This window comes from Perna viridis, chromosome 2 (genome assembly GCF_037379345.1).
Source record: "Perna viridis isolate PV_CMFRI_1.1 ecotype Kerala chromosome 2, ASM3737934v1, whole genome shotgun sequence".
Classification (NCBI taxonomy): Eukaryota; Metazoa; Mollusca; class Bivalvia; order Mytilida; family Mytilidae; genus Perna; species Perna viridis.
The window spans coordinates 23027419-23052838 of NC_142446.1; the positions used below are offsets into that span (position 1 = coordinate 23027419).

Sequence of the window (25420 nt, forward strand, 5' to 3'; positions counted from 1 at the left end):
TAAGATGGTAAATGGAAAGTTTTCGAAGGTTTTACCAATTTAATATGTTTACACAGAAGACAGTCGTAAGTTTCAGAGTTTGTACTTATAAAACTTCGTATACGGACCAAAATCGATTTAGCAGAACGGCATAGAAAGTGAATTATTACGACCGTCGGATGATTTATCTAAAAAGATTAGATCTTATTTGAACGTGCGTTTCCATTACAGAAATTTGGCAAGTTCCACAAAAAACAATACGTAAGATTTATTTTAATTACACTTGTCTTTCAAATTTAAAGATTTGCATATTACTTGTCCCATTTAAATGAAATGTCGATAAATTACGGTGACCCCCCCCCCCAAAAAAAAATAATAAAATAAAATAAATAAAAAAAAACAAAAACAAATAAAACAACCTAAAAGCAAACAAACAAAAAAAATAATAATAAAAAAAGGTAGCATAATTATTTGCAGTGGGCTGCAAATTCAGTACCTCTCTACTATTTCAAGTTCGGGCTTTTTTTACACTTAAAATAGGTAAGTAGATGGTTTTATATAATTCTACATATATGGAATGAAAAATGAATGAAATAAAATAAATAAATATTTTATTGGTTCAAACTGAATTTTAATAATTGGTTAAGACACATATGTGCATAATACACTACAAAACAGTATACATGTACATACAAATAATTATACAGTAAATGTAGTTGTACAGAAACATGTGTAAATGTAACTTTCAAGGTGTAGAACCTTTGAGATAAGTGAAACATTACAAAACATGAAATTTGTAAAAAAAAAAAAAAATATAAACCAGACATAATTGTCTTTCTTATTTCAAATAAGTTTTGAATAAATGATGAAAGCAAATTTAACACTTTTTTGTTCTTAGTATTCATTATTTTGATGATTTTTTCCCCACCAAAATGAACAAATAATTCTTTTTATTGACACAAACTCATTCACAATATATGGCAAAGGCCCATTACAATTATGAAGCATTTTCAAGGTCTGATATATATATATATATTAGAAACTGTTAAATTGTTAAAATGGTTGAATTACAGTCTGACTTTACATGCTATATTAATATCATGAAAATGTTTTTCTGACTTGTGACAATTAGATACTAAATACTACTATATACTAAATATTTTAATGGCACAAACTCATCAACAATAAATGGTTAAGGCCAAATGCAGACAACAACTGATGTGCATATATAATGAACATTGATAAACATTCTTTAATAGGGTAAGGCAAATATGTTCACAACTAAGTCTGAGTTACTGTTAAAAAATACATAAATTTTGCTGTTGTCTCTGTCAGACGCTGCAAGTTTATGAAGAAGAAAAAAACCCATCTTATCTCATTACATGCATTGCACTTTAAAAAGAGTCTTTCATCTTCTTATAAATTGTATTTGGATCAATTTTCCTGAACTGATACCAGTAAACCAAGGGTACATATATTTCTAATTTCTAATAATAGGTTCACTATCAGAGGGATCGAGCTTTTCACTGTACACTGTCTTACCACCAATTAAGCAAGTTTTGCTATGATGATGTATAATGTCACATTGCCAGTAGAACAATAATCCTCACATACAAAGACTGCATTGTCTCTGCACAATAAAAAACCTATACAAATAAAATAAAAACAAAATGCACTACTAGTAAATCAAAACCAAAATATAATAGATTGAAATGAAACCTAAAAAAATATGATAAAAAAGGCTCTCATGAAATAATAGAAAATTAAAGAATAAAATTTTAAAAAATGGTAATTATTTTTATGGTGTTTAAATAGCTTGATACTGATGGCAAATATTTGGAAGCCATGTTGAGTTTCCTTACTTGCTTAGTCAATTTTCATTGGACATATCTTACTTTTTTGGTAACATTTTAGTTGCTATTCTTTGCACATTTGCTATTAATTTTCATGTTGTTGTAGGATGATCACACACTATTGGGATATCGTAGTTGCCTTGTTCAGGAGAGTAAAGGTTTAATTGTCTTGATGTTTTAGTGATCCACAAAGTAGCCTACAATTGATTTCATTCACTTAATTTTGATTATGTTTGCAAATTAAAGGTCCATGACTTTAAGTTATTATGAAGATGTTATAAGGGTCATCCATGAGCCCAAACTGCTATTCATTGGACAAGTTGTTTCTATCCATTTCTCCTTGTGTTCAATAAATCATTTCTTAAAGTTTCTCAATTATTTAGCACAAATAATTCAAAAACTGCATAATAGTTCACAATTTAATGCTGTTTTTTTATTCCTTTCTTCAGTACTATAAACCCATTCACTTTTCAGTGTATACTAATTTTTGCCTTTTATATGACAACAAAAAATTGTGATCATAGAATGGTATTATGCTGTCATTGGCATTGTTGTCTGTAGACATTTGGCTTGAATATCAGATGTTTTATCTTAATCAAACTTTATAACAAGGATCAAAATTACAAATGAGGATTACTATTGATTTTGGGGGTTATTGCCTCGAGTGTTCTAGAATTAGGGGCCAAAAACAAGCATTGCATAAAATTTAACTATGTAACCCTGGAGTAAAAGCATATTCATGTCAGTGATATTGTTCCATAATATTCTTTACCACTATTTTAAAGGAAGAATTTTATTGATTTAAGGGTTAAGACGAACATTTTAGAAATTAGGGACCAAAAAGGGAGGCCAGAAACATGCATTTCCATGATGTCTAGACAATAACTTGACTTTAAGTGAATGGATCTTCTTGAAATTGTGTAACAAGGTTCTATACCACAAAAGGAAGACTGGAATCGATTTTATGGGATAAAACTTTTAACCTTTGAGGACCAAGGGCTAAGGGTCTAAAAGTGGCCCGGAACAAGCATTTTCCTTATGTAGGAATAATAACTTGAGTAAATTTGTATAGATCTTGTAAAAATTTTACTGAAATGTGCCATGCCACAAAGGAAGACTTGAGTTGATTTTTGGGGGTTTTGACTTGAGGCAACCTAAGAATAAGGGTCTACAAAGGAGTAAGAAACTATTTTTTTCTGATTTCTGGGTGATATCTTGAGTACAAGTGAATGGATCACTTGGAAATTGTACTACAAGGTGCCACACAACGAAAGGAAGGTATTGGTTTTGGTGGTTTTGACTAGAACCGTTTAGGACATGTAGGAATAAGGGGCCATAAAATGGACACTTCAATTATGGTCAAATGATAATACAGTGTCAAATTTCTAATTGTAATCAATATTCAAAACTGTATCAAGTTTGAATGGTTTGTCTATACTTGGCCCAACTGTTCAGGGTTTGACCTCTGTTGTCATATCAGGCTATGCTCTTCCAAGCATTATATTTTGTGAAGTGAAACACTTCATTTTTCAAAACAGCAAAAATGATATCTGTGAATATGTTCATGTGAAAGTATTTGTAAAAATAATAACTATGAACATAAATACATATCCTTTTTTAGCTCACTTGGCCATAGGCCGTGTTTGCTATTTGGTGTCTGTTGTCGTCATCACCTAAATTTTCGTCATTTTAAACTTGGTAGATCAGAACTTCTTCATGATGAGAATCAGAAATTCATACATATTCCATTTTCCAACAAGGGAATAGATGCTATTAACATCAGCAATACTCTTCATCGTAATGAGGTAGTTTCCAAAATTCCACCACAACTACACGAAGACAATAAGTAGTAAAATTTTCAACCATGAAAAGACATTGCAGAATCTAAACAAAGAGGAATACTTAAAATCCCCTCTGACATATACCTGTGCTTCTTCTCTCTTTAATTACAGTCCTTCTGGTCATGTCATCACTGGTGATTTGAATATCATTGAGAATAAACTCTTACGTAACTAGTTTCTCATGGTCCAAAATTCATAGAATCACAGTGCCTCAATTGGAAACTTAATTTTAAAACCATAATGGATGCAGTTGAAGATTATGCCAGATCATGGATAAAGAGAGAAAAGTTCCAAGAACCAGAAATCGAGTCCTTGTCAGATTGGATATATGCCATCTGATCATTTGTACAGAATTATATTGACAATCTCCAGAAATGTGTCAATAAAAGACTCAAGTCCGTATTCAGCGATCGTGAGGCAGTTTTTCAGAAATTAGTTATCTTCAAACTTTTGACTTCTCAACTCTTTACACTACATTGCCACATGATAAATTGAAATCTCGTTTGAAAGGACTTATTTGTAAATCTTTTGCTGTTTCAAAAAATTATGTTGTTCTTGGTTACAAATCCACATATTTTTTTTAAACATCCCAGAAGGGCAAAGTGTGCTACACAGAAAAGCAGGTTTGCGATATGCTTGATTTCCTGATTGATAACATATTTGTCACATTTGGAAGAGCTAATACTGCTATTTTTCAGCGACAAGTTGGCATTTCAATGGGCACTAACTGTGCTCCTCTCCTAGCCGATTTGTTTTTATATTCATACGAGACTGAATTTCTTCACAATCTTGTAAAGAATAAAAATGTAAAAGATGCTAAATCCTTTGACTTTACATACAGATATATTGATGATGTATTGTCCATCAACAACCCTTCTTTTGGTAAATGGTTACGGTCAATACATCCACCAGAGCTCAAGATAAAGGAGACTACAGAAACAGCGTATTCTACATCTTTTTTGGACCTACATCTCAAATTTTACACCAGTGGTCATCTCAGCACTGAGAACTATGATAAAAGAGACGACTTTAATTTTAATATCACAAATTTTCCTTACCTGTGCAGCAGTATTCCTTTATCTCCTGCATATGGTGTTTATATTTCACAATTGATTCGCTACGCTAGAGCAAGTACTAACTACTCTGATTTCCTTGAAAGCCTTAAATATCAGCATAACAGACTCCTGAATCAAGGATATAAGGAAATGCGTCGTAAAAGGTCTCTTACAAAATTCTTTTTCAGATATGAGTCCTTAGTTGAAAAATACTCTAAAACAATGAGTAATGATTGTTTTTTGTTGATGTGACCACTGATTTACCGATTATGATAATAGCATGCAAATGCTTTATAATCACCACTGGCATAGTCACTCCACAATGGAAGATTGAGGTTTAGTGTGCTGTAAAACCTAGAATTAACCCACCATTTTGTCTGAAGCACCTGTACCAAGTCAGGACCATTGCAGTACCAGCTGCTCTGGTGGTGTAATATCTATTTTGCCAGATTTATTTTGGGCTTGACTTGATTATGAAATGGATTAGTGTTTGGTAATTTTGTTGTTAGCCTTATTCATCATTGTTAACAATTCTTCACTTCTCCGCTGAAACTACTGAATGGATTTGGATGAAACTTAATATGATTGTTCCTTAGAGTATCCTGCACTAAATTGTTGTTTGGAAAATAGAACATAGAGTTAGACAGCAGTTTTTTGCATATATCTCCAAAACCATTAGGTTTAACCAAATTCTGACAGGAGTAAAAGTGTTCCCCATGATGAGATCTATCTGTGATGTAGTTTTGGTGAAGATCTGTTGACCCATATTTGAGTTATTGCCCTTTTTGGAAGTTTTTTTGCTGTTTTTGATGTTATTACTTTAAAAAATCTTCTCAGATTCTACTGTACACAATTTAATGAAAGATAGTATTACTGTTTTTTGGGGTTTCCTAAACAAATGACCGTTTGGATTTTTGATTGATGAAAAAACATGGCCGCTGTTACTAAAAACAGAACTAAGCGGTCAACATACAGTTTTTGGCAAATAACTCCAAAACCATTCAATATAGCAAAATTCTGATGGAGTGTAATATTGTTCACCATCAGAAAACAGACCTTTGCCAAAATTTTCAAAATGATTTGTTGCCCGTTGTATAATTTATGGCCCCTGAAACAGAATTTTTTGTCATTTTAATGTGTACAACTCTCTGAAACCAATTGCAACAAAATTTAATAAAGGTTCGCTTAATTTTTTTTAAGGGTTTCCTCCACAAAATGATCATTTAAAATTTTTCATCAGTCAAAAAACATGGCCATTGTTACTAAAAATAGAACAAAGGGGTCAAAATGCTTTCTTCTTGCTTTTTTTCCCTCAACTGAAGAAGAATATGAAAATGATAGCTACCCATAAGATAAACATGATATTTTGAGTTGACAGGCAGTATTGAAGTTATGTTTTAGTTGGCCATTTTACGACCATTTTCGGCTGCTGCTCAGATTCCCTATTATGGGAACTAAGTCTTTTAAGTTGAATGGTGATGACGAAAGATTGTTCTGGGTGACCATTTTCGCGTTCTTTTATATTTGCTTTGATTTCAACAATAATTGTTTGGTATAGTAAATAAGACCTCCTGATATGAAAGGTGACGATGAAAATGTTGGATAGCCATGGTTTAATTTCATTTTATGTTCTTTTTTTCAGCAAATGTATACTGGCCTAATCCCCCCTCATACCTGGTGGAATAACAGGGCATTTGGGGACCCCAGCCAAAATTTTTTCCAGTGGTTCTAAAAACACTTTGAAGGCAATTCCAATATTTTACAGTGCTTTAGGTACAAAGGAAAATTTTGAATAGCCATGGTTTAACTTCATTTTATGTTTTTTTTTCAGCAAATGTATACTGGGCTGATGCCCCTCAGACCTGGTGGAATAGTAGGGCATTTGGGGACCCCAGCCCAAATTTTTTACAGTGCTTTAGGTACTCTTTTGAACTTTAAGCATTCATCACTTTATGCTCTTTTTCAGCAATTTTTTGTCAAACATGGTAATAAAGCATGATACCTTTACTTACTTAGATAATAGGGTACGGTTTGTCAGGTGAGCAATTCAGGCTCTTTGAAAGCCTCTTGTTTATGTTCATTGTTATTTGTTTTATTTTTTTCTATTAATTAGGTTGATTTTCATCTTTTAGAAATAGTTTCACTTCATTTGTTTTGTTGCATTTTACAAACAATTAAACTTCTACAGGTTACCATACAGTCTTCAATGTTGGGCAAAACCCATACCTTAAAGCAAGAGTTTTGCACATCAAAAGACTGTGGTCATGAACCTGTAGCAGTTTAAATGTTTGTTACTTGGCTTTTGGTGGATGGCTGTCTCAATGACAATCATACCACAACTCCTATTTTTATACTGTCTATTATAAAGGTTTTTGTTTGTATTTTAAGTTTTTATTGCAGAAGATTAGAACGGTTGGAACCAGAAGCATGTAGTATGGAAGATGATAGACAGTCAAACTATACATGACCTGTATAAAGAAGAAATGAAGATAAGGAGGAGACGGAAATATTTGTTTAATTTGACGATTGGATTTTTCTTTATCTCAACCCTGGTAGTTTTGAATCACTTTAATAGTCTTGATACAACTTCAAAAATAATCTGGAAAGCTATATTACCAAAGATTATTGAAATTCCAGTAACTGATAAAAGAGTGAATCTTAAAGACTTACAAGGTCAGGGTAAAAAGGATGTAAGTACAACTTGTCGGTTTCCTCACCTTTCTCTGTATAATGATGCTAACAAAGATAAATTTGAAAAACTTGATCCCTTGGTATGCAGCTCTGGTACAGATTTGTTTTATCTTGATAATGGCATTGTGAAAATGAATGAAAGTGTCCTGAAAAATCAAGAAGATAAGACAAGAAAGGAAGTTAAAAAATGTGATTATTTGGCAGTAGAAAGGGTTGGGGACGATTATTTTACATACACAGAACCAGTTATAAAAACTAAACCACCATTTGATATAATTATTCAACATGACTTTGTGCAAGTAAAGTGTAATATACTTGATCCTGAAGAGGAGAAAGAAGAACATAGGAAACGTGATTATGTATCTGATGTAAAAAATTTAACAATCAGGCAAAATCAATCAGACATGATTGACCAAGATATGGATTATTACCGCTATGCACAGAGTGATATGTATGGAGACACTGTAGAAAACTTTGACTTTGACCAATTCTTAGTTCAAGTTCACCCAAAACCTGAAGTTTTAAAACGTAAAAGTATCATAGCTGATGACAAAAGTACAGGTTTGAATGTTCTAGTTATTGGACTAGATTCTTTATCCCATCTATCATTCCAAAGAATATTGCCTAAAACCTACAGTTATATTCGTGATGAACTAGACTTCACTATACTGAATGGATACAATATTGTAGGAGATGGAACAACAGCTAATCTTATACCACTTTTGACAGATATCTTATTGCATTGTCATTCTTCTACCATCTAAAATTTATTTACCAAAAAACAGGTTTTCTTAGGTGTATTTTGCGTTAACTTTCTTCTACCCTTGTAGGAATTTTGTTTGAAGAAATACTTTACTAAAACAGTGATATTGACATCAGATTTTGTAACATAATGATTTGTGTTTATTTGTTTTTGAAAGTAGTTTTATATATCAATAAATTATCTTCGACACTTTGCAGCCTATTACAAAAAAAAACTGCTTTTGATTTTTCAGTTTTCAATTTTAGTTGAATTTTACAATATAGTATTAATGAAAAATAGTTATTTGCGTCAAATGTCGTTGAAAATAATTAATTTGATATTTTCTTGATCTTATATAGGTCATACCGAGATGGAACTTCCTGAAGTCAGAAAACAGGTTGATGATTCTGGATATGTTGATCAATATCCTATGTTATGGAAAGACTTTAAAGACCATGGTTATGCAACCTTATATGCTGAAGATGAACCCTCAATTAACACTTTTAATCTTAGATTAAACGGCTTTCAGCATCAACCCACTGATCATTACATGAGACCATTTTGGCAAGCTCTTTGGAAGTCAACAATACATGAAATAAGCCCTAGATACTGTACTGGTCATACACCACATCATCAGTTTCTATTGGGGTATATAAAAGATTATTTCATTAAATACAAAACCATGCCAAAATTTGCCTTTCTATTTATGTGTGAATTGACACATTGGATAAATGATCCAGGTCAGTATCTAGATTCAGACTTTTTAACATTTCTTAAGTGGTTCAAAAATTCTGGGGAATTAGAAAATGCTGTTGTTATAATAATGGCTGATCATGGTGGACGCTATGGCAAGGTCAGAAATTCTGTTCAGGGAAAAATTGAAGAACGCTTGCCAATGATGTCCATCAGATATCCTACACATACAATAGAAAACAATCCTAACTTGGTAAAGAACTTGAAGCTCAACAAAGACCGATTAGTGACTGCTTTTGATATTCATGAAACCATCCTTGATTTATTGGATAAGTCAAGATTTTCTCATTCTTCCACTAATACATCTCATAGAATTAGTTTATCACAGGAAATTCCATATGACAGAACTTGTAAAGATGCACATATTGATGTTCACTGGTGCTCGTGCCTTAAAAAAATAGAACAGAGAATTGATGATAATTATGTGAGACAATCTGCTAAAGCTCTTGTGTCACATATAAACACAATGACATTGCCTGTCAGGAAACTGTGTAGACAGATTGAATTGGTGAAAGTTAGATCAGCATATCTCATGATTCCCAATGAAAAGGTTCGTGAACATTTACTGGATAGACTATAAACAACATTATACACAGTAACAGCGAAATAACTGTTTTCATATTCTTATGTTTTCTTATATTGTCTGTGTTCTTCAAAGTAAATGAAGATACACCAAAGATACAAATTAGGTAGAATCTGTCAACACCAAAAGCTTACACTAAACAGCACTGACCCATCCAAAAAATGTGGGTAAATCAGGTAGGGTAGATAAGACACCTAATGTAATGGTAAGAATATACACAACTGATGGAGGCTATATTTAATATTGGAAATAGACACTTTTAAATTTTTGATGTGTTCAAGTTGCACGCACTTAAAAAAATACACAAAAAAAACCCAAAATGTTTATTCGTCGTCCTTTTGAATTTTTAATAGAAACAAATTAAAAATCTTTCTCAAATATAGATTTCATGAATTCATTTCTCTCATTGTGTTCAAATTATCTTTCAAAACATTTGTGTTTGAACTGACTCCATGTTCAATTCAAAGTGCAACCACATTGAAATTTGAATGCATTAATGGTTAAAAAAATCTTACCAAGCATATTAACACACTCTCTTTCCCCCTCCCCCTTTTCATTATTGTTCTTTTTATTCATTCTATCATCATTACTTTGGTTCACAAAATTAATTTCAAGTGTTGATTCCATAATAAAGCAAGCATTAAAATAAGTTATTTGATTTTTTTTTTACCCAAACAACTGCAGAAATGGAACATTCAATGTAAATTTATTGACTCAGAACATGAGTACTTCGATTTTGTCAATTTTTCCCGTTTGAAAATTTTCATATGCATCATTTCCTGGCTTGGAGTATTTAAAATTTTCAATGCTATTTCTTTCTTATTTCAGGTGCTAAGATTTTTGAAAGAAAAAGACAAAGATTATAGATATGCTAATTTCAGTAAAGAGGCATTGTTGGACATAGCCCATTTTGAAGTCACAGTTGAGACAAGACCTCATGGGGCTTTGTTTGAGGCTACTGTAGTTGTAAACTTTAAAGATAGTAGTGTAAAACTAAACCCAGAAATAAGTCGTATTGATAGGTATGGTGATCAGTCAGCATGTATTTTGAAACAATATCCTGATCTTAGGAAATTCTGTTTATGTCATCATTTTATTCAGAAAAATGGTGGCTAGCAGTAAATTTATGAAGTTTATATTAGTTTTTAGCTCACCTGGCCGAAGGCCATGTGAGCTATTGCTATCATTTGGCGTCCGATGTCCGGCGGCGGCGTTGTCCTCTGTTAACAATTTTTCAAAAATCTTCTCCTCTGAAATTGCTGAGAGGAAATATATAAAACTTTGCACAGATGTTTCTTAGGTTATCTTGCACATAATTTGTATTTAGGTTTTTGATCCGTCAAAAAACATGGCAACTGTTACTAAAAATAGAACATGGAGGTCAGACTGTAGTTTTTTGCATATAACTCCAAGATCGTTAGGTTTAGCCAAATTTTGATGAGTTAAAAGTTTTTAACATATGATGTGATCTATCTGTGGTCAAATTTTCATTTTAATCTGTTAAGCCATTTAGGAGATATTGCCCTTTTTCGATTTTTTTGGCTATTTTTAATGTTATTTCTTTCAAATATTTTCTCCTCCGACACTACTTGACCAATTTGAACCGAACTTGGTATGAATGTCCTTGGGGTATCTTGCACACAAGCTATATTTAGATTTTTGATCCAAAAAAAAATGGCCGCCGCTACTAAAATAGAACATAGGGGTCAGACTAGATTTTTGAATATATATCTCCAAAACTATTCTGATTCAAATTCTGACATAGGTTAGAAGTGTTCAGAATGATGAGATCTATCTGTGGTCAAATGTTCAGTTTTATCTATTTAGCCATGTAATGATCCTTATGATAAGTCCTACCAAAGTCTTCTTGCGTCAAAATTATTAGACAACTTTGTGTTAAATTTATTGCCATTGAAAGACAAAACAACAAGGTGAGCAATTCAGGCTCCTGGGAGCCTCTTGTTTAACAATTAAATTTTTGAGAATTTTGCTGAAAATCATGGGTTATTTTGTTTATTGGTAGGTTTTTTAAGAGGCTGGAACTCAACATCAACTACATGTGTACCTATTTTAACTTCACCTAGTCATAAACATTTTATCACTTCTTTACACATGTTTAGTTGCGGCTTGTAGCATTGCAATTCAAAAAATGAGAAAAAGGAGAATCTAAAAACAAGGTAATGATAGGTAAATATATTGCCTTTTTAATATTGCCCTTGTTGTCTGCCCGAGATCTTGATATTGACCAGCAGGATGGTATCAACTATTTGTTTATATAATCTTTTTCCAGTTGTTTTTACTGCCTTATATTTTCTATCTTGTGCTTCTACTGTGATACTAATAACATAATCAGCAATTTCATATGACATTGTTGAAACAAAATGACTGTGACAACATCTTTAAACAGAAGTATAACCTGTCATGAAGTTTTGAACAGTCAGGTTGAATTGGTGTCAGTGAATCTCACAAGAGGGCTGATAACATGTTATCTGCCCTCCTAAAATGTTATTGCCCTGGATGGCAGATAACATACAGAAATCAATGATTTTATTACATATGCAAAATTTCAATAGGATATGTGTTAAAGGAGTAAAAACATCAATTTTACTACCAAATATGTTATTATAATTGGCAATGTATTCCATATTGAGTTTTTTTTACTATTAAATGATGTATTCAGATATATTTTCTTTGGAAACAAATGTTTCAGTACCATATTTTCTTAAAATAGAATGATTTGTATATTTTTGTTTTCCACAATTTATTACTGGTACATATTTGAAGTATACATAGAATGTATATTTGTGTCCATCTCATGATAATTGGAATCTGTTTACACCTCTTTACTTAGTGATTATTTTATTGAAATATACTAAAAAATGAAGATAACAGGATTAGTTAGTTATTAATCATTACAAATGCTCATTCACTACATTTAAAGTAACCTATGTGTATTTGGCATGTGTGAAGGTTTATATTTTTCTTAATAAGTGAAAATTGAACATTGCAAAATATCAACTAAAGTTACTTAACTTCAACTTCACGATAAGTCTGTTATTATGTTGAATAAAAACTAGAAAAACTGTGAGCAATACTCATTAACTTGAAACCCCCCATTCCCCCATTAATAAATGCACCTTTTGACCTCCATATTGATTTAGAAAATCTAAAATAGAAGGTGCACAATTGGAACATATAATAAAGATTCTTTGAAAGTTTTAGTAAATTTTTGTGGTGTAGGAGGATATAAGATGGGTCTCTCCATATCACCATATTCATAAATGACCAAGTCAATATTTTGTTATAAACATATGTGAACCTCCCAAATTGATTCAGATTCAAATCTAAAAGAGGAGGTGCATGATGGGAACATGTAATAAAGATTTTGTGAGTTTCATTCAACTCTAATCAGTGGCGTAGGAGGAGTTTTGGTTAAGAGATTGGTATCCTCTGTGTAACAGAAGGAAGGATGGATAAACACCCCTATCACTATATATCCCCTTTTGATAGTGGAGTGTATAATAAAGTGAGTTGATATTTTGTAATATTCTAATTTCACAAGTTGTAAACATTTTTTTCTATGATTCCTTTGAAGTATTTGGCTGCTTGATTATCAGCACCTGCCATGACTGAAATTTTAACAACCCATCAGATAAGGGGAATTTTTTATGTCACTTGTTCATATGGTATTGTCGGTTTTTTTGATATTGCAAAATGTCTAGTAGTCCAAGAAGTGGATTAAACAGCCAAATCATAGAGAATATTTTACATCAGCTATTAAGGTTGTAGAAGTTTTATCTCAACAGCTTTAATGAATTTATGTGCCCTTCACACTGTGTGGTCTAATATTGATTTTCTTTCTGTATATCAAGGCTTAAAGTAAATTCTACAGATTTTAAAGCAGGGTCAAAATTCCATTTTTGGGAGTCTTGACTACAGTGTTGTTATAATAATCACATACTGCTTGTTATTTCATGTTCAGTATTAATCCACTTATGTAGAAATCCTTGTCTTTATATGTGATATTTCATTTTATGCCTTTGCTTCGAAGAAGCTGGGATGTCTAGTTTTACCATTGCTTACTCTTCCATCATTGCATAGCAAAATATTTTCCAGACTTTTTTTAAAACATCACTTATTTTTGACAAGGTTGTGGGCCTATTAGTCAATTTTATTTCCTTTCTGCTCCTTTTTATAAGTTTGTGGATGTTAATAAATTTTTTATATTTCAATGTACTGGTATTATTGATGGGTTACAGTTTGAGGTTTAGTCCACTGTACTGATATTTTTTTTATATAAAATTATAAACATGGACTTGTTCTGTTGTTTTTAGATGAGCTTATTTTTGGTATATGGTTATATTAAGGTACTATTATGAAAGGTTTTTAATATTGTCTGAGTAATTGGTCCATTGGAAGCCATGTTGGACCAAGCTGAAACCAGTTCTGGAAACCTTGCAGTTATACAATGTACCTATATTGACTAACTAGTTCAATATGACGTATTGATTGGGTAGACTAACCAGTCTAATATGGCGCGTAGCTGAGGCCAAATTGAAGTGTAGGCAAAATTACGGTAGGGGGTCTGGGGGCCCGCTGAAGGCCCCAGCAGGTCCAGGGGGGCAAAGCCCCCGAAGCTCCGCAGAGATAGCGTTTTAGAGCATCATTTATGCCTCTCCTGGATATATTTTATCTCAAAAAAAAAAAAAAAAAAAAAAATTGGCAAAATTAAGTGCAGACAAAAGCTTTTTGCCTAACGGCAGCTACGCACCTGCAAAAAATGAAATATGGTATATTTGACAGGTATTTATCATATTTGTATGTTTTGACATTTTGTATTGTATAGACAGAATCCATCATGTTTTAAACTTGAATTCTTTTTTTTTAATTAGTGATACTTGTATGAGATTAAATTGATATTTTAATAATTCTTGATGAACTTGTGGCTTTTAAATTACATTTAACAGGAAAGGGTATAATTTTTTCTAATTATTTTTTCTGTAATCTTATTTAGGGTATGTCAGAAATAATTGCTGTACCAAACACATTATAGTTCATAGGAGGGATCTTTTAATAAATCCCCCTGTTGTTTACTTTGTGACATTTAAACTTTGGGCGTTTGTGTCACTCCAACACATCTTGTTTCTCTTCATTTTAAAAAACATTTTACATTCAATTGACTTCTGCATGTCATTTTATATTGTTAAAGAATATTGAGACCAAGTCTATGATCTGTTTTTATTGGTTTTAGTTAGTTATTTTATAGAGTTATTAAGCTTTTGAGGTTAGAACTTGCCTTTTTCATTGATGGTTTCAACAACATATGCAATTATGCTCTTTTTACAATTTGTTTTCCACTTTCGCGAATATGCCTATTTTATAAGCTCAGATTTTAAAAATGGAGGTAGACCTAGGATAAGGGACACAACTCTTACAAATCATTGGAACGATTGTATTCCACATTTGACATCAATCTTATGTAAGCATCAAAGTAACTCAGATTGATTTCATTGTGTTTCAAAGAAAAGCTTGAAAAGCTTTGGTGAAATTGAATATGATACAAACATATCACTGATTTTAAGAGTTATTTCCCTTACCCTAGGTCTACATCCTTAAATAGGTAAAATGTAGGTATTTTATTCATTTGCTACCATTTACATGTATTTATTTATTTATAAACATGAATTTGTGTATGGTGGCCTGCCCATATACAAGGAATAACATGAATTTATGTAAGTTGGCCTGCCCATATACAAGGAATAACATGAATTTGTGTAAGTTGGCCTGCCCATTTACACAGAATAACATGAATTTGTGTCAGTTGGCCTGCCCATTTACACAGAATGACATGAATTTGTGTAAGTTGGCCTGTCCATTTACACAGACAACTAAAAGTTAAGCACCACTCTTTTTTTCAAATGACCCGTTTAACACTTAATTCTCCCTCTAAAAATAATTAAAAAAAAAATCAAAAGTAAACAACAAAAGTGAACAGCAATTTAACTTGAGAATTTTATACATTTCTGAGCTATGAACTAAAGTACAATGCAATTTATTCCAACTAACCTCAATGAAAATATTTATAAATGTTAAAAGAAACTTCAGTACCAATACAATATACCAACAGTTTCCAATAGTAACCTTCAATGTAAACTGTCTGGAGGGACCATTACCAATGACAATAAAATTTGTTGACAGTATTACCTTTGACAAATAATCAGAACTCAGAATGCATCAATATTTAGCACACTTTTCTGTCGTCTTACAAAATCATATGGACATATATATTTTTAATTAACTGCTAGTGTTTAGGTGTAAAAATATGTTCAAAATATTTTAAAAGAATTTTTTTACATAAAACTTTGTATGGATAAATTACTAATATGAACTGTACAAAGCTCTTTTAAAAGGGAGATAATTGGCAGGAAAATTCTTTCAGGTTTCACTAACGACTTCCAGGTCAAATGACCATCCCCTTATGTAGTACCAAAAACAAACTGAACCTAGATCTACACATTGTAAGTGCATAATTTGTGTGTATTCAGATCAAAAGTAGTAAAAATAAAGCTGAGAATGTGTACTTTAATATCATATTTGTAATTTACTACAAAAGTGTATGAATATTGTTTACATGTGTGAGTAATTTGCCTCCATATTGTCAGTTAGCAGAAAAGGTAAAAATGTGGATTTTCAGTATTATTTATTCAAGTAAATTTTGTGATGAATTTCTACAATCATTGTACCATTAGTATAATGATTTTTAAAGCCTTATTTTCCAAGCTTCGCAATGGTATGCAACTTTAAGATGACATTTGTCCTGGTAATTCACAGTGAAACTTTTAAAATTACTTTTTTAATATGTAAAGTAATGAAAACGTTGGAAGTGGTTAGTGGGACCTCAATGGGGAGATAATTTGGGAAATGTTCTATAGAAATGTATTGGGAGTTTTATATTTTTTAATATTACAAGAAAAAGTGTTTGGTGACCTCAGATTTTCTATTTGAAAAATGAAAGAATGTCTGTGTTCTTCATATAAATTCATAAGAAATCCTACCATTTTTAAAAAGCAAGGGAAATAGTGAAAAATCCCTACAGAATCCATATAAAATGGTGTAATTATCTCTAAATCAAGTTTGGTGACCTCTGATTTTTACATTAAAATTCTGAAGTATGTTCATTCAAGGTCATCTTTCAGAAAAAAAAACTGGGAAAATCTATCCACTATAAATAGTAGGTATGATCTACCTGAAGCCAACTTTATAAAATCTGGCATCAATAGAAAGTTAACTGCATATGTCTCTTGTAAAATCAGGTCTCCCACATGCTTTCTGTGGTTTTGTCCAAGGGAAATCCTTAACCACTCTGTTTGCTCAGATTTAGACCATATAATTACCTGTATTAAAGTATTTCTGCAAACACATTATTATTTTACCAATAACATTGTAGTGATGCTTAACTTTTGATGAACTGAAGTCAACTTTCATTTTCTGAATGCTAGTCACTTAGCTTTAACTTAGGTTGTGTCTTATACTAGTAGAAGTTTGAAAATAGTACCTGATTTATATTGAATTTTAAACGACTGATTTTGAATTTATGTAATCTTTTTAGATGACTGCCTTGGATAAGATCTCCTTTATTGTTATTGTATAATATGATTATCTTGTGAAAGTTAAATAAAATTGTTATGGTGTTATGAAAATGTTTTCTTTCATCAGCAACCCTGCAGAACAGTTTACAATTAATTAACATCAGAATATAATTAAAAACAACTTAGTCAATAGTGTTGTTTAGTATTTATAATACATTTGTATATTTGGTGTATGGAACTAAAACTCTGTTATCAACAGTGGTCTATCATTTTAATCCACTATACAGGAATATATTGACTTTATATTCCTGCCTGACTAGAGTCCTCGTGTCAGTTCACCAGCCTATCACATTTGGGGTTTCCAGATAATATTATTTTCAACAACCTTTTACAAAATTCTAACAACCATAGAATACTTGTTAAAGTACTTTTATTAGTGGGTACCAAATTTTCGTGTTATAGGGGAAAATGATCAGTGGATTCTTGAAATCGTGGATTTGACAACTCACGTCATACAAACAAATGGAATAGTTTTTTTTCGTCAGAAACAAATTTTGTGGTTTACCAAACCCAATGAAATCCACGAAAATTGGTACCATATGAATAATAATACTTTAACAGTACCAGTCAAGTTTGAAAACCATTTGTGTATTGCATTATTGCAAACACAGCTCTGTCTTTTCTTTTACTTTAAGACATGTGTCAGTACCTGATTACCAGTTCAACCCTCTTCTAGTTGTTATCATACACCTGCTGTGTAAAATGTGTCTACAAACATTTCACAGGTACCGACAAGACTGGGAAATCCTGATAACATGTACTGCTTTGGTTTACAGACAAGGCCATATCAATGGTTCCTTAACAATATGGATCAGAAAGACATTCAATCCTTCCACACAGGGGAATAAAAACAATCAAATCATCATTACAATGTTTAATTTCACTTACAAAAAATAACTGTAATATCACAGAAAGGCACACCCACCTGGCACAATTATCAGTGATATAGTTGGCTACGTCCAAAAAAAACTACCCAGCTTCTATGCACAATTATAAATTTTATGAGGATAAAAAGTAAAACAATAAGTCACTTACAATGAATCAGCGTAATAATAGAAACACTACATGTATATAGAGCACTTTGAATACCATTTGGAAAATGATTTGTTTTATTTGGGATTATAATTTAGGCATTTTTTAGGACAAACTGGGAATCTTCTGTAAGGGGAAACAGTTTTATTTTGTAGGCATTTTAAGGTAAACAATATCACTGATAATGCAATATAAGATTCTCAGCACTACTTCTATTTTACAGATTACCTATCTAGTACATGTGATGCTTTCACTTTTCCTCAAATTAAATGTGCAAAGTGATAATATATTTACACTCCTTCACATTAATTAGAATGATTTACGGTAAAATCCAAATCAAATAAAATACAGTGCCATAAGCACTTGTTTTTATAAGGCACACAAAACCAAGAAATATTTCTATACACTTACCATTATCATAGAGACACATAAAATTAATAAAATACAACTAGCTAATTACACACAGAAGTAGGAATTTAAAGGCAGTGATGTACGGGACAGCTTACATTTTTGTAATAATCATATATAAAAGTGTGTTTTGTTGATAATAAATATAATATTAATGATAAAAACCGATTGAAACATTTTGTTAAAAATATTAAGTATGAGAGAACATTTGACAGCGGAAAGATTTTTACTGCTCTTTATAAAAAATGAATTGATTTAATCCTGCTTTTTCATATATTATAAGTACATTTCCATAGGTAATATACCCACTAAAACTGCAAGTACTTTTATTTAATGCCAATTTATTTGACAAATTCATGAGTTTTGTTCCTTTTTTGGGTGAAAATAATTCATATATAAATAATGACTAATTTGTTAAAATTTTCAACTGAAATAAAAGGCAGTTTGGAATTTTAACACTAAATATAATTTGGTGTAAAAAATAATCATTCCTTAAAAATTAAATAATATCATACTATTTATACATATTACACAAAATTAAATCATTATTTCATATAAAAATAATTCTAGCTTCTTTTACATACTAATTAATATGAACATCAATACCCTATGTGATTATAAAGTTTCAGGATGTATTAGTAGTAAGAAGATTCTAATCTATCTCAGTATGTCATGACTCCTGCTTCTTCTGCATTTGTTTCTTTTTCATGTTTTCTTGTAACTTCTGAAAAAAAAATCATAGTTTTGTGTGAGAAGTATAAATACTGAAATATATTCAGGCAATAAATATAATTTTGTATGAACATAATGGTATTATCAGCTAGGTTTTAATGAAAGTTGGTTTGCAATATATATTTACTGTAAGTTTTTAAGTTCTGGTCTATGAAAGATCTTGTGGATCAATTAGTCACAGTGAACCATAAATGTTTTTTTTTTTTTTTTTGTAAAACTTGTTATTAATGCATTCAATTAACCTGATACATTTGTTTTAGAATGGTGAAGACATGGATTGGTTACAATACATCATAATAACACATTCAATAAATTAATCTCTTCATGACACCTAAGCTGACAATTTTTTTACTTGTTGAATGTATAACAAAAAACAGACGAGACTGATCAAATCTGCAGTACCAAGTCAATGCAAAATGTAACAAGAGGCTCCCAAGAGCCTGAATCACTCACCTGGTTAAAGAAGGTTCGGTTATGGCCAAATTTGGACTCAAAATTTGAAATTGTTCAGATAAAGATTTTATCATTTTTGTACACAAGTGTTTACACCAGCTAGTTCAATAAGATTTAGGCCAAAACAGAAACCCGTCTCGTCATAATAGCACAAACAAAATTGTCTAAATGATGAAAAATCCATAAATCTTAATACTTCAGCATATTTTTGAGGGTTTTTGTGAAAAACAAATGTGGCTATATGCATATTCATTCTTGATCTTTATACACATGGTGTAGTATTGTGAGACACAACACATATGTTAATATTTTGGATAAACACGGATGCAGCCAATTCCGTTTTAGGCAAAAACTATCGAATATATGTGCAAAATGCAACAAAATTGAAGATTTCACTTATAATGTGTTAATTTTGACCGCTATTAGGTCAAAAACATTCATAATACCGCCAAAATCGGCTGAGATGTATTTACTACAAACATTATCTTTTCAAATAAACTAACTAGAATAGGCCAAACGAATCTTTCATAAATGATGAAAACTGGGGCCAAAATAGGGCCTTAACGAACCTATTCCTTTCGGTCTTTCCAGGGCAATTACTCTAACAAGGAGCTGTCTGACAATTTTGACTCAAAACAGACTTTTGTAGGACTTATTATAGGAATCATTTCATCCATTGAAAGTTTCATTCTAACTGATATAGTTTTCAATATATTGGCAGAAAACTGCTATAATCATAATTTTTGCATTTCAAGGACAATAACTCTAACAAGGAATTGTCCAAAAACTTTGAAACCTGCACACTTTTGTAGGCCTTATCATAAGGATCATTTCAGCAATAGAAAGTTTCATTCTATCTATCATAGTTTTCAAAATATTGGCTGAAAACTGAAAGAAGAAAAAAAAACATCATGTTACATCTTTCAAGGGCAATAACTCTTACATGGAGTTGTCTGACAACTTTGATCCCTAAACAATTTTGTAGGCCTTATAATAAGGATAATACAATTTTGTAGGCCTTATAATAAGGATAATTTCAGCAATAAAAGGATTTGGTTAAACCAAGCAGTTTTGGAGATAAATGAGAAAAACTTCTGATTGACCACCTTGTTCTATTTTTACTAACAACAGCCATGTTTTTCTACAGTTCAAAAATCAGTTCTATGAAAATTCCCTAAGAAACATTCATACTAAATTTGGTTCCAATTGGTCTTGTAGTGTCAGAGAAGAATTTTGAAAGAAATAACATTAAATGAAGCAAAAAGAAACATGGAAAAAGGGCAATAACTCCAACATGGCCTGTCCGATTAAATGAAAATTTTACCACAGGTAGATCTCATCATGCTGACCACTTTTATCCATGTCCATGTCTGGTTCTAATTGGTCAAGTAGTGTCAGAGGAGAAAAGTTTTGAAAAATTATAAATGAAGCTGGACGATGAAGAGGACGGATGCCAAGTGATGGCAATAGCTAAATGAGCTAAAAATCAAAGTACTTTTATACATCTTTTAAATTTTATTTATTTTTATAAAAAAAGTTTTTATACATAATTTAGATTACAACAAAATATCAAAATATTACAATAAAATTAACACAGACTAATCAAGCCATTAGAAATTATTTCCAAGCAGCCACATTGGAATAATTAACCAAAAGTATGTTCATTCAAAAAGCCCCTCTTTAAAAGCAATAATGATGATTGGAAAACAGTTTTGTTGAATACATCTTGGAAATCTTAAAGTGAGAGAATGAAACATGACCTGGAATATAATGTTGAAAGTTATGTCAACATATGTGTGATAGTTTATACATTCTATTATATTTGTACCCACTCATAAATAAAAGCAAGCATGATGAGAGAAAGAAAAGCAACTTACAGCAAAATAACAATGATAAACACTTCTATGATTCCAATTAAAATATTTGATTTCTTTTTTTCTAACATTCCTGTATGGTTAGCAACTTTATGAATTAGAAATTAAGTGAGTAACCTCACTAAAAGAATACCCTTTACATCATATTAAACTCTTAAACTACATGATGATCTCCCCTAGAAGTGCTTCGATATTAATTATCTTCCTTCATGCACATCTACATATGATGTCCAACCTTCCTATAGAATTTCCATTTTAGAAGGAGTTTGCTTATGTTTTAACATGAAAAACCCTCAGCAAGATTATCTCCCTTTGTAGGCTTCCGACAACAACTACCTTTCACCATGAAAATTTACATATAGTACCTAACCTTCCTAAATTAGAAGCTCTAGAGAGCCAGAATCACTCACCTAACTGTTTGACCTCTATGTACATTATTGTAGCAACAGCCATGTTTTTGACGGAAAAAAATCCAAGCATAAACTTTGTTAGTAGACCAAATAAAAAAATAATAAAGCTTTGATGAATAGCTAATCTCCTTCCATTCTAAAACATTTACGTAAATTTATGCGATAAATTACAAGATGTTGTCACCTAGGAAGTTCTCTTCAATTATGTACATAGAAAATTATAATTAATGTGACTCAACATTATTACATGTACACTACACTAACACCTGATGCATATTATGCATCTATGTAAATTTCAGTGATTTTGTTCCCTGTATTATGGTATTGGGATAAATAAATTAAAAAAAAATGAAAGTGCAGGATACCATGAGAAACAATCCAACCATTTTTCATTGAATTCTGTCCTATAGTCTCAAAGAAGAAAATTTTTGAAAAAAATAACATCAACCTCAGCATAAAGCCTCTAAAAGGAGAATAACTCAAACATCAGTTAACATATTTTCAGAAAAAAATTGTCAATTGATAGATATCATCATGCTTAACTTATTACTTTCATTCAGAATAGCTAATCCTAACAGTTTAGGATATACTTGCAGAAAACTGCTGTTTGACCCCTATATTCTATTTTTGGTAACAGCTGCAAAGTTTTCCCACAGATAAAAAATTGGAGAACTTTATGAAGAATACCCTCAGCAACTAAGTTTCATTCAATGCTGTCCAGGAGTTCCAAGGGAAAAGATATTTGAAAAAATGTTAACAACAACGAACACAAAGTGATGGCAACTGCTCATATGGCCTATAGACAGGTGAGCTAAAAGAAAAAAAAACCTCATTATACAACATTAAGCAGTTTTGGAGGAGTTGCACTCACAAGATGCATAGACAAGCAGGGATAATGATGGATAGACTGATGGACAGACAGTTAGGGTGATTTCTATATACTTTGTCAACTTTGGCAGTAACATAAATAAATAATCTACAAACCATGAACATTCACTACTAATTTAAAGATCTTATTTCATAAAAAATATAAGTTCTTTACAAAAATACTATGCAGTGTTACTATAGGTATAATACCGCTCTTCCACTCTGGCCCAGAAAATATAAAGAATGTACGTCTACATATATCTTCATCTAGATTCTTTATTGAAATAGATTGAACAGAGTAGGAGGAGCAATGTTTACATACTCAATTTATAAATTTCACTATGCAAACCATTGAGCAAATTATATACTTTTATCCTGAAAAATTTAATTAGCTTAATGAACATCTTTATTCATGTCTTTCTTACACCCAACACTTTTTGCAAGGGTATAACACAATGGTATGTCAGCTTTTATATGGTTTATTACACTTATAATAACTATTTGCTGGTTCCAGAAACAGAAAAATTTACATAACATTTGCATCCCATACATTACAAATATTTTAAGTACAAACAATTATATATTAATATTTGAAACAATGAGGGAAAATGAATGTGTCATAGAATTAAAATTATTTTGTACTGTAAGCTTACTTTTAATTGCCAGAAACAACAAACTGTAATAGTAGACATAGTGTGTCTCAGGACCAAGCACTACTCATTAGAAAGAACAGAAGTAAGTACAATTTCATACAATCTTACAAGCTACAAAAGAATGTTTTCTGCACAGTTGGAATTAAATTTTAACCTTTAAGTTGAATTATCTCCCCTTGGATTCCTCCAACAATAATTACACTCTTTCATGCACTTGTACTTATGATGCCCAACCTTCCTATAAAATTTCAACAAAATCCTTTGAGTAGTTTAGGAGAGAATTAAACATGCAAAACCAGTACATTGGATTACAAATTAATGAGTATCTAGTTTTTGAGTCCTCCCACAAAAATTTTTAACCCTTGGAGCACATCCACTTAAGATAGCTGAAATGTGTAGGAGGATTAGTGCTTACAAAATATGTTGCCAGACAGACAGAGTGCCTATATACCCACCCCTAAAAAATTATAATCTGGTACCAAACTATTTATTGCTGAAGGTCTGTAATGTTTGACATTCTAATTCTCCACAAGAGGCCAGATCTTACGACCTTTTTTGTAATCATATTTAATTGTGAATAGGTATGTCAATACGATAAGCCACTGTGAATAACGAAAAATGTTGCAATTCCAAATAGTGCATAGTAAAATAAAATATCTTATTTAAGTTTTCAGTTTTTTTCATTCTCAACTCAAATCTTACTATCTACTGTTGACAGATTAATAAAAAAAAAACCCAAAAAACTACCAGGTATTAACACTTCAACCTACAACAAGTTGTACAATAGAAAGATTATATATAATTTACACACACAGACACTCATGTGAATGAACACACATTGATATATAATAAGTGACTAAGTACCAAAACAATTAATTTACTCACACAACACGATGAGAGATTCACTCCTGTTAGTGAGTAAAATCCATGTCATTATTGAGGTAGACATTTAGTAGTTGTATTATAACACAGCACTATGAAATAACAAGATGGACAGATGAAGATGAAAATGTTCTGAAAATGATGGCGGTTATATGTTGAATGATGGTGCATTGTATGCATTTAGTGGAGATACGATATTCTAACATGCACAGTGTTTCCTCTGACCAAGGTCAATAACCTAACATGCACTGTGTTTCAACAGACCAAGGATTATAGGTTGATATTCCAAACATATACCACATTTCAGTCACTAGAGATTAACATTTAAGGAAATGTTAATCAAAACTTTCTCACTCATTTAATGAATTTGAATTACATTTTTTCTTCCACCTTACTGCATTAAGGTATATCTACAGAAACTGTATCTAATGTTGAAAATAAGTAAATCTACTTAAATTATATTTTTATTGTACCCAAACCCTTGCCCCTGAATGTAAGAACAACATTTCATAGTGGTTAATATAAATACATTTTGGTTCTCTCAAACCTACAATGCATAAATCATCTCTTCAGTTTTGAAGGATAATTGTATATTGGCCAGTTCCACGTACTTATTAAAAAAAAAAGAAAAAAAGGACGATCTTATATCCTTAACCAGAGAATACCCAAAGGAGTGATGTTTAAGTACAAGATTGGAAAAGTCATTTTCATCTCTCAGAAAGGTAGTGACCCTTTGCAGTTTACATGTAGCTACATTGTATTTAGAAATCAGAGCATTTTAACTTTTAAAACAGCTATTCAGTTGACTGAATTAAGAAACTAACTTCTAAGCCATGTATGTGTTACAACTTTCTTTTTGATGCATTTGCTCATTAAATTTTCTATTTCAAGAATCCAAGTAAACTGCAAAAAAGGACTAAAACACAGAAAACACAGGTTTTCCTGACAGAAATTCAAATAATA

The 25420-nt window shown here is 31.3% G+C and overlaps 2 protein-coding genes across 9 annotated transcripts in view; one reads left to right on the top strand and one right to left on the bottom strand.

Moving 5' to 3' along the window:
- The first annotated feature begins 3 nt into the window (after nt 1-3).
- LOC148624117 (uncharacterized) lies at nt 4-15617 on the top strand. Its single transcript, XM_088566641.1, has 4 exons — nt 4-240; nt 7129-8155; nt 8528-9464; nt 10326-15617. Exons 2-4 carry the CDS (start codon nt 7170-7172, stop codon nt 10611-10613), a joined length of 2211 nt encoding a protein of 736 aa, XP_088422767.1. The 5' UTR covers nt 4-240; nt 7129-7169; the 3' UTR covers nt 10614-15617.
- Nucleotides 15618-18005: 2388 nt separating this feature from the next.
- Nucleotides 18006-25420, bottom strand: part of LOC148624118 (uncharacterized) — a 41855-nt gene continuing 34440 nt past the window's right edge. For 7 of the 8 annotated variants that reach the window (XM_088566638.1, XM_088566639.1, XM_088566633.1 and 4 more), the window contains one exon: nt 18006-19310. In XM_088566638.1, coding sequence (XP_088422764.1) covers nt 19257-19310 — 54 coding nt within the window. In that variant the 3' untranslated portion in view covers nt 18006-19256. Of the gene's footprint in view, nt 19311-24460; nt 24484-25420 lie in introns of all 8 variants that reach the window. The other variant, XM_088566637.1, reaches the window with a different exon arrangement.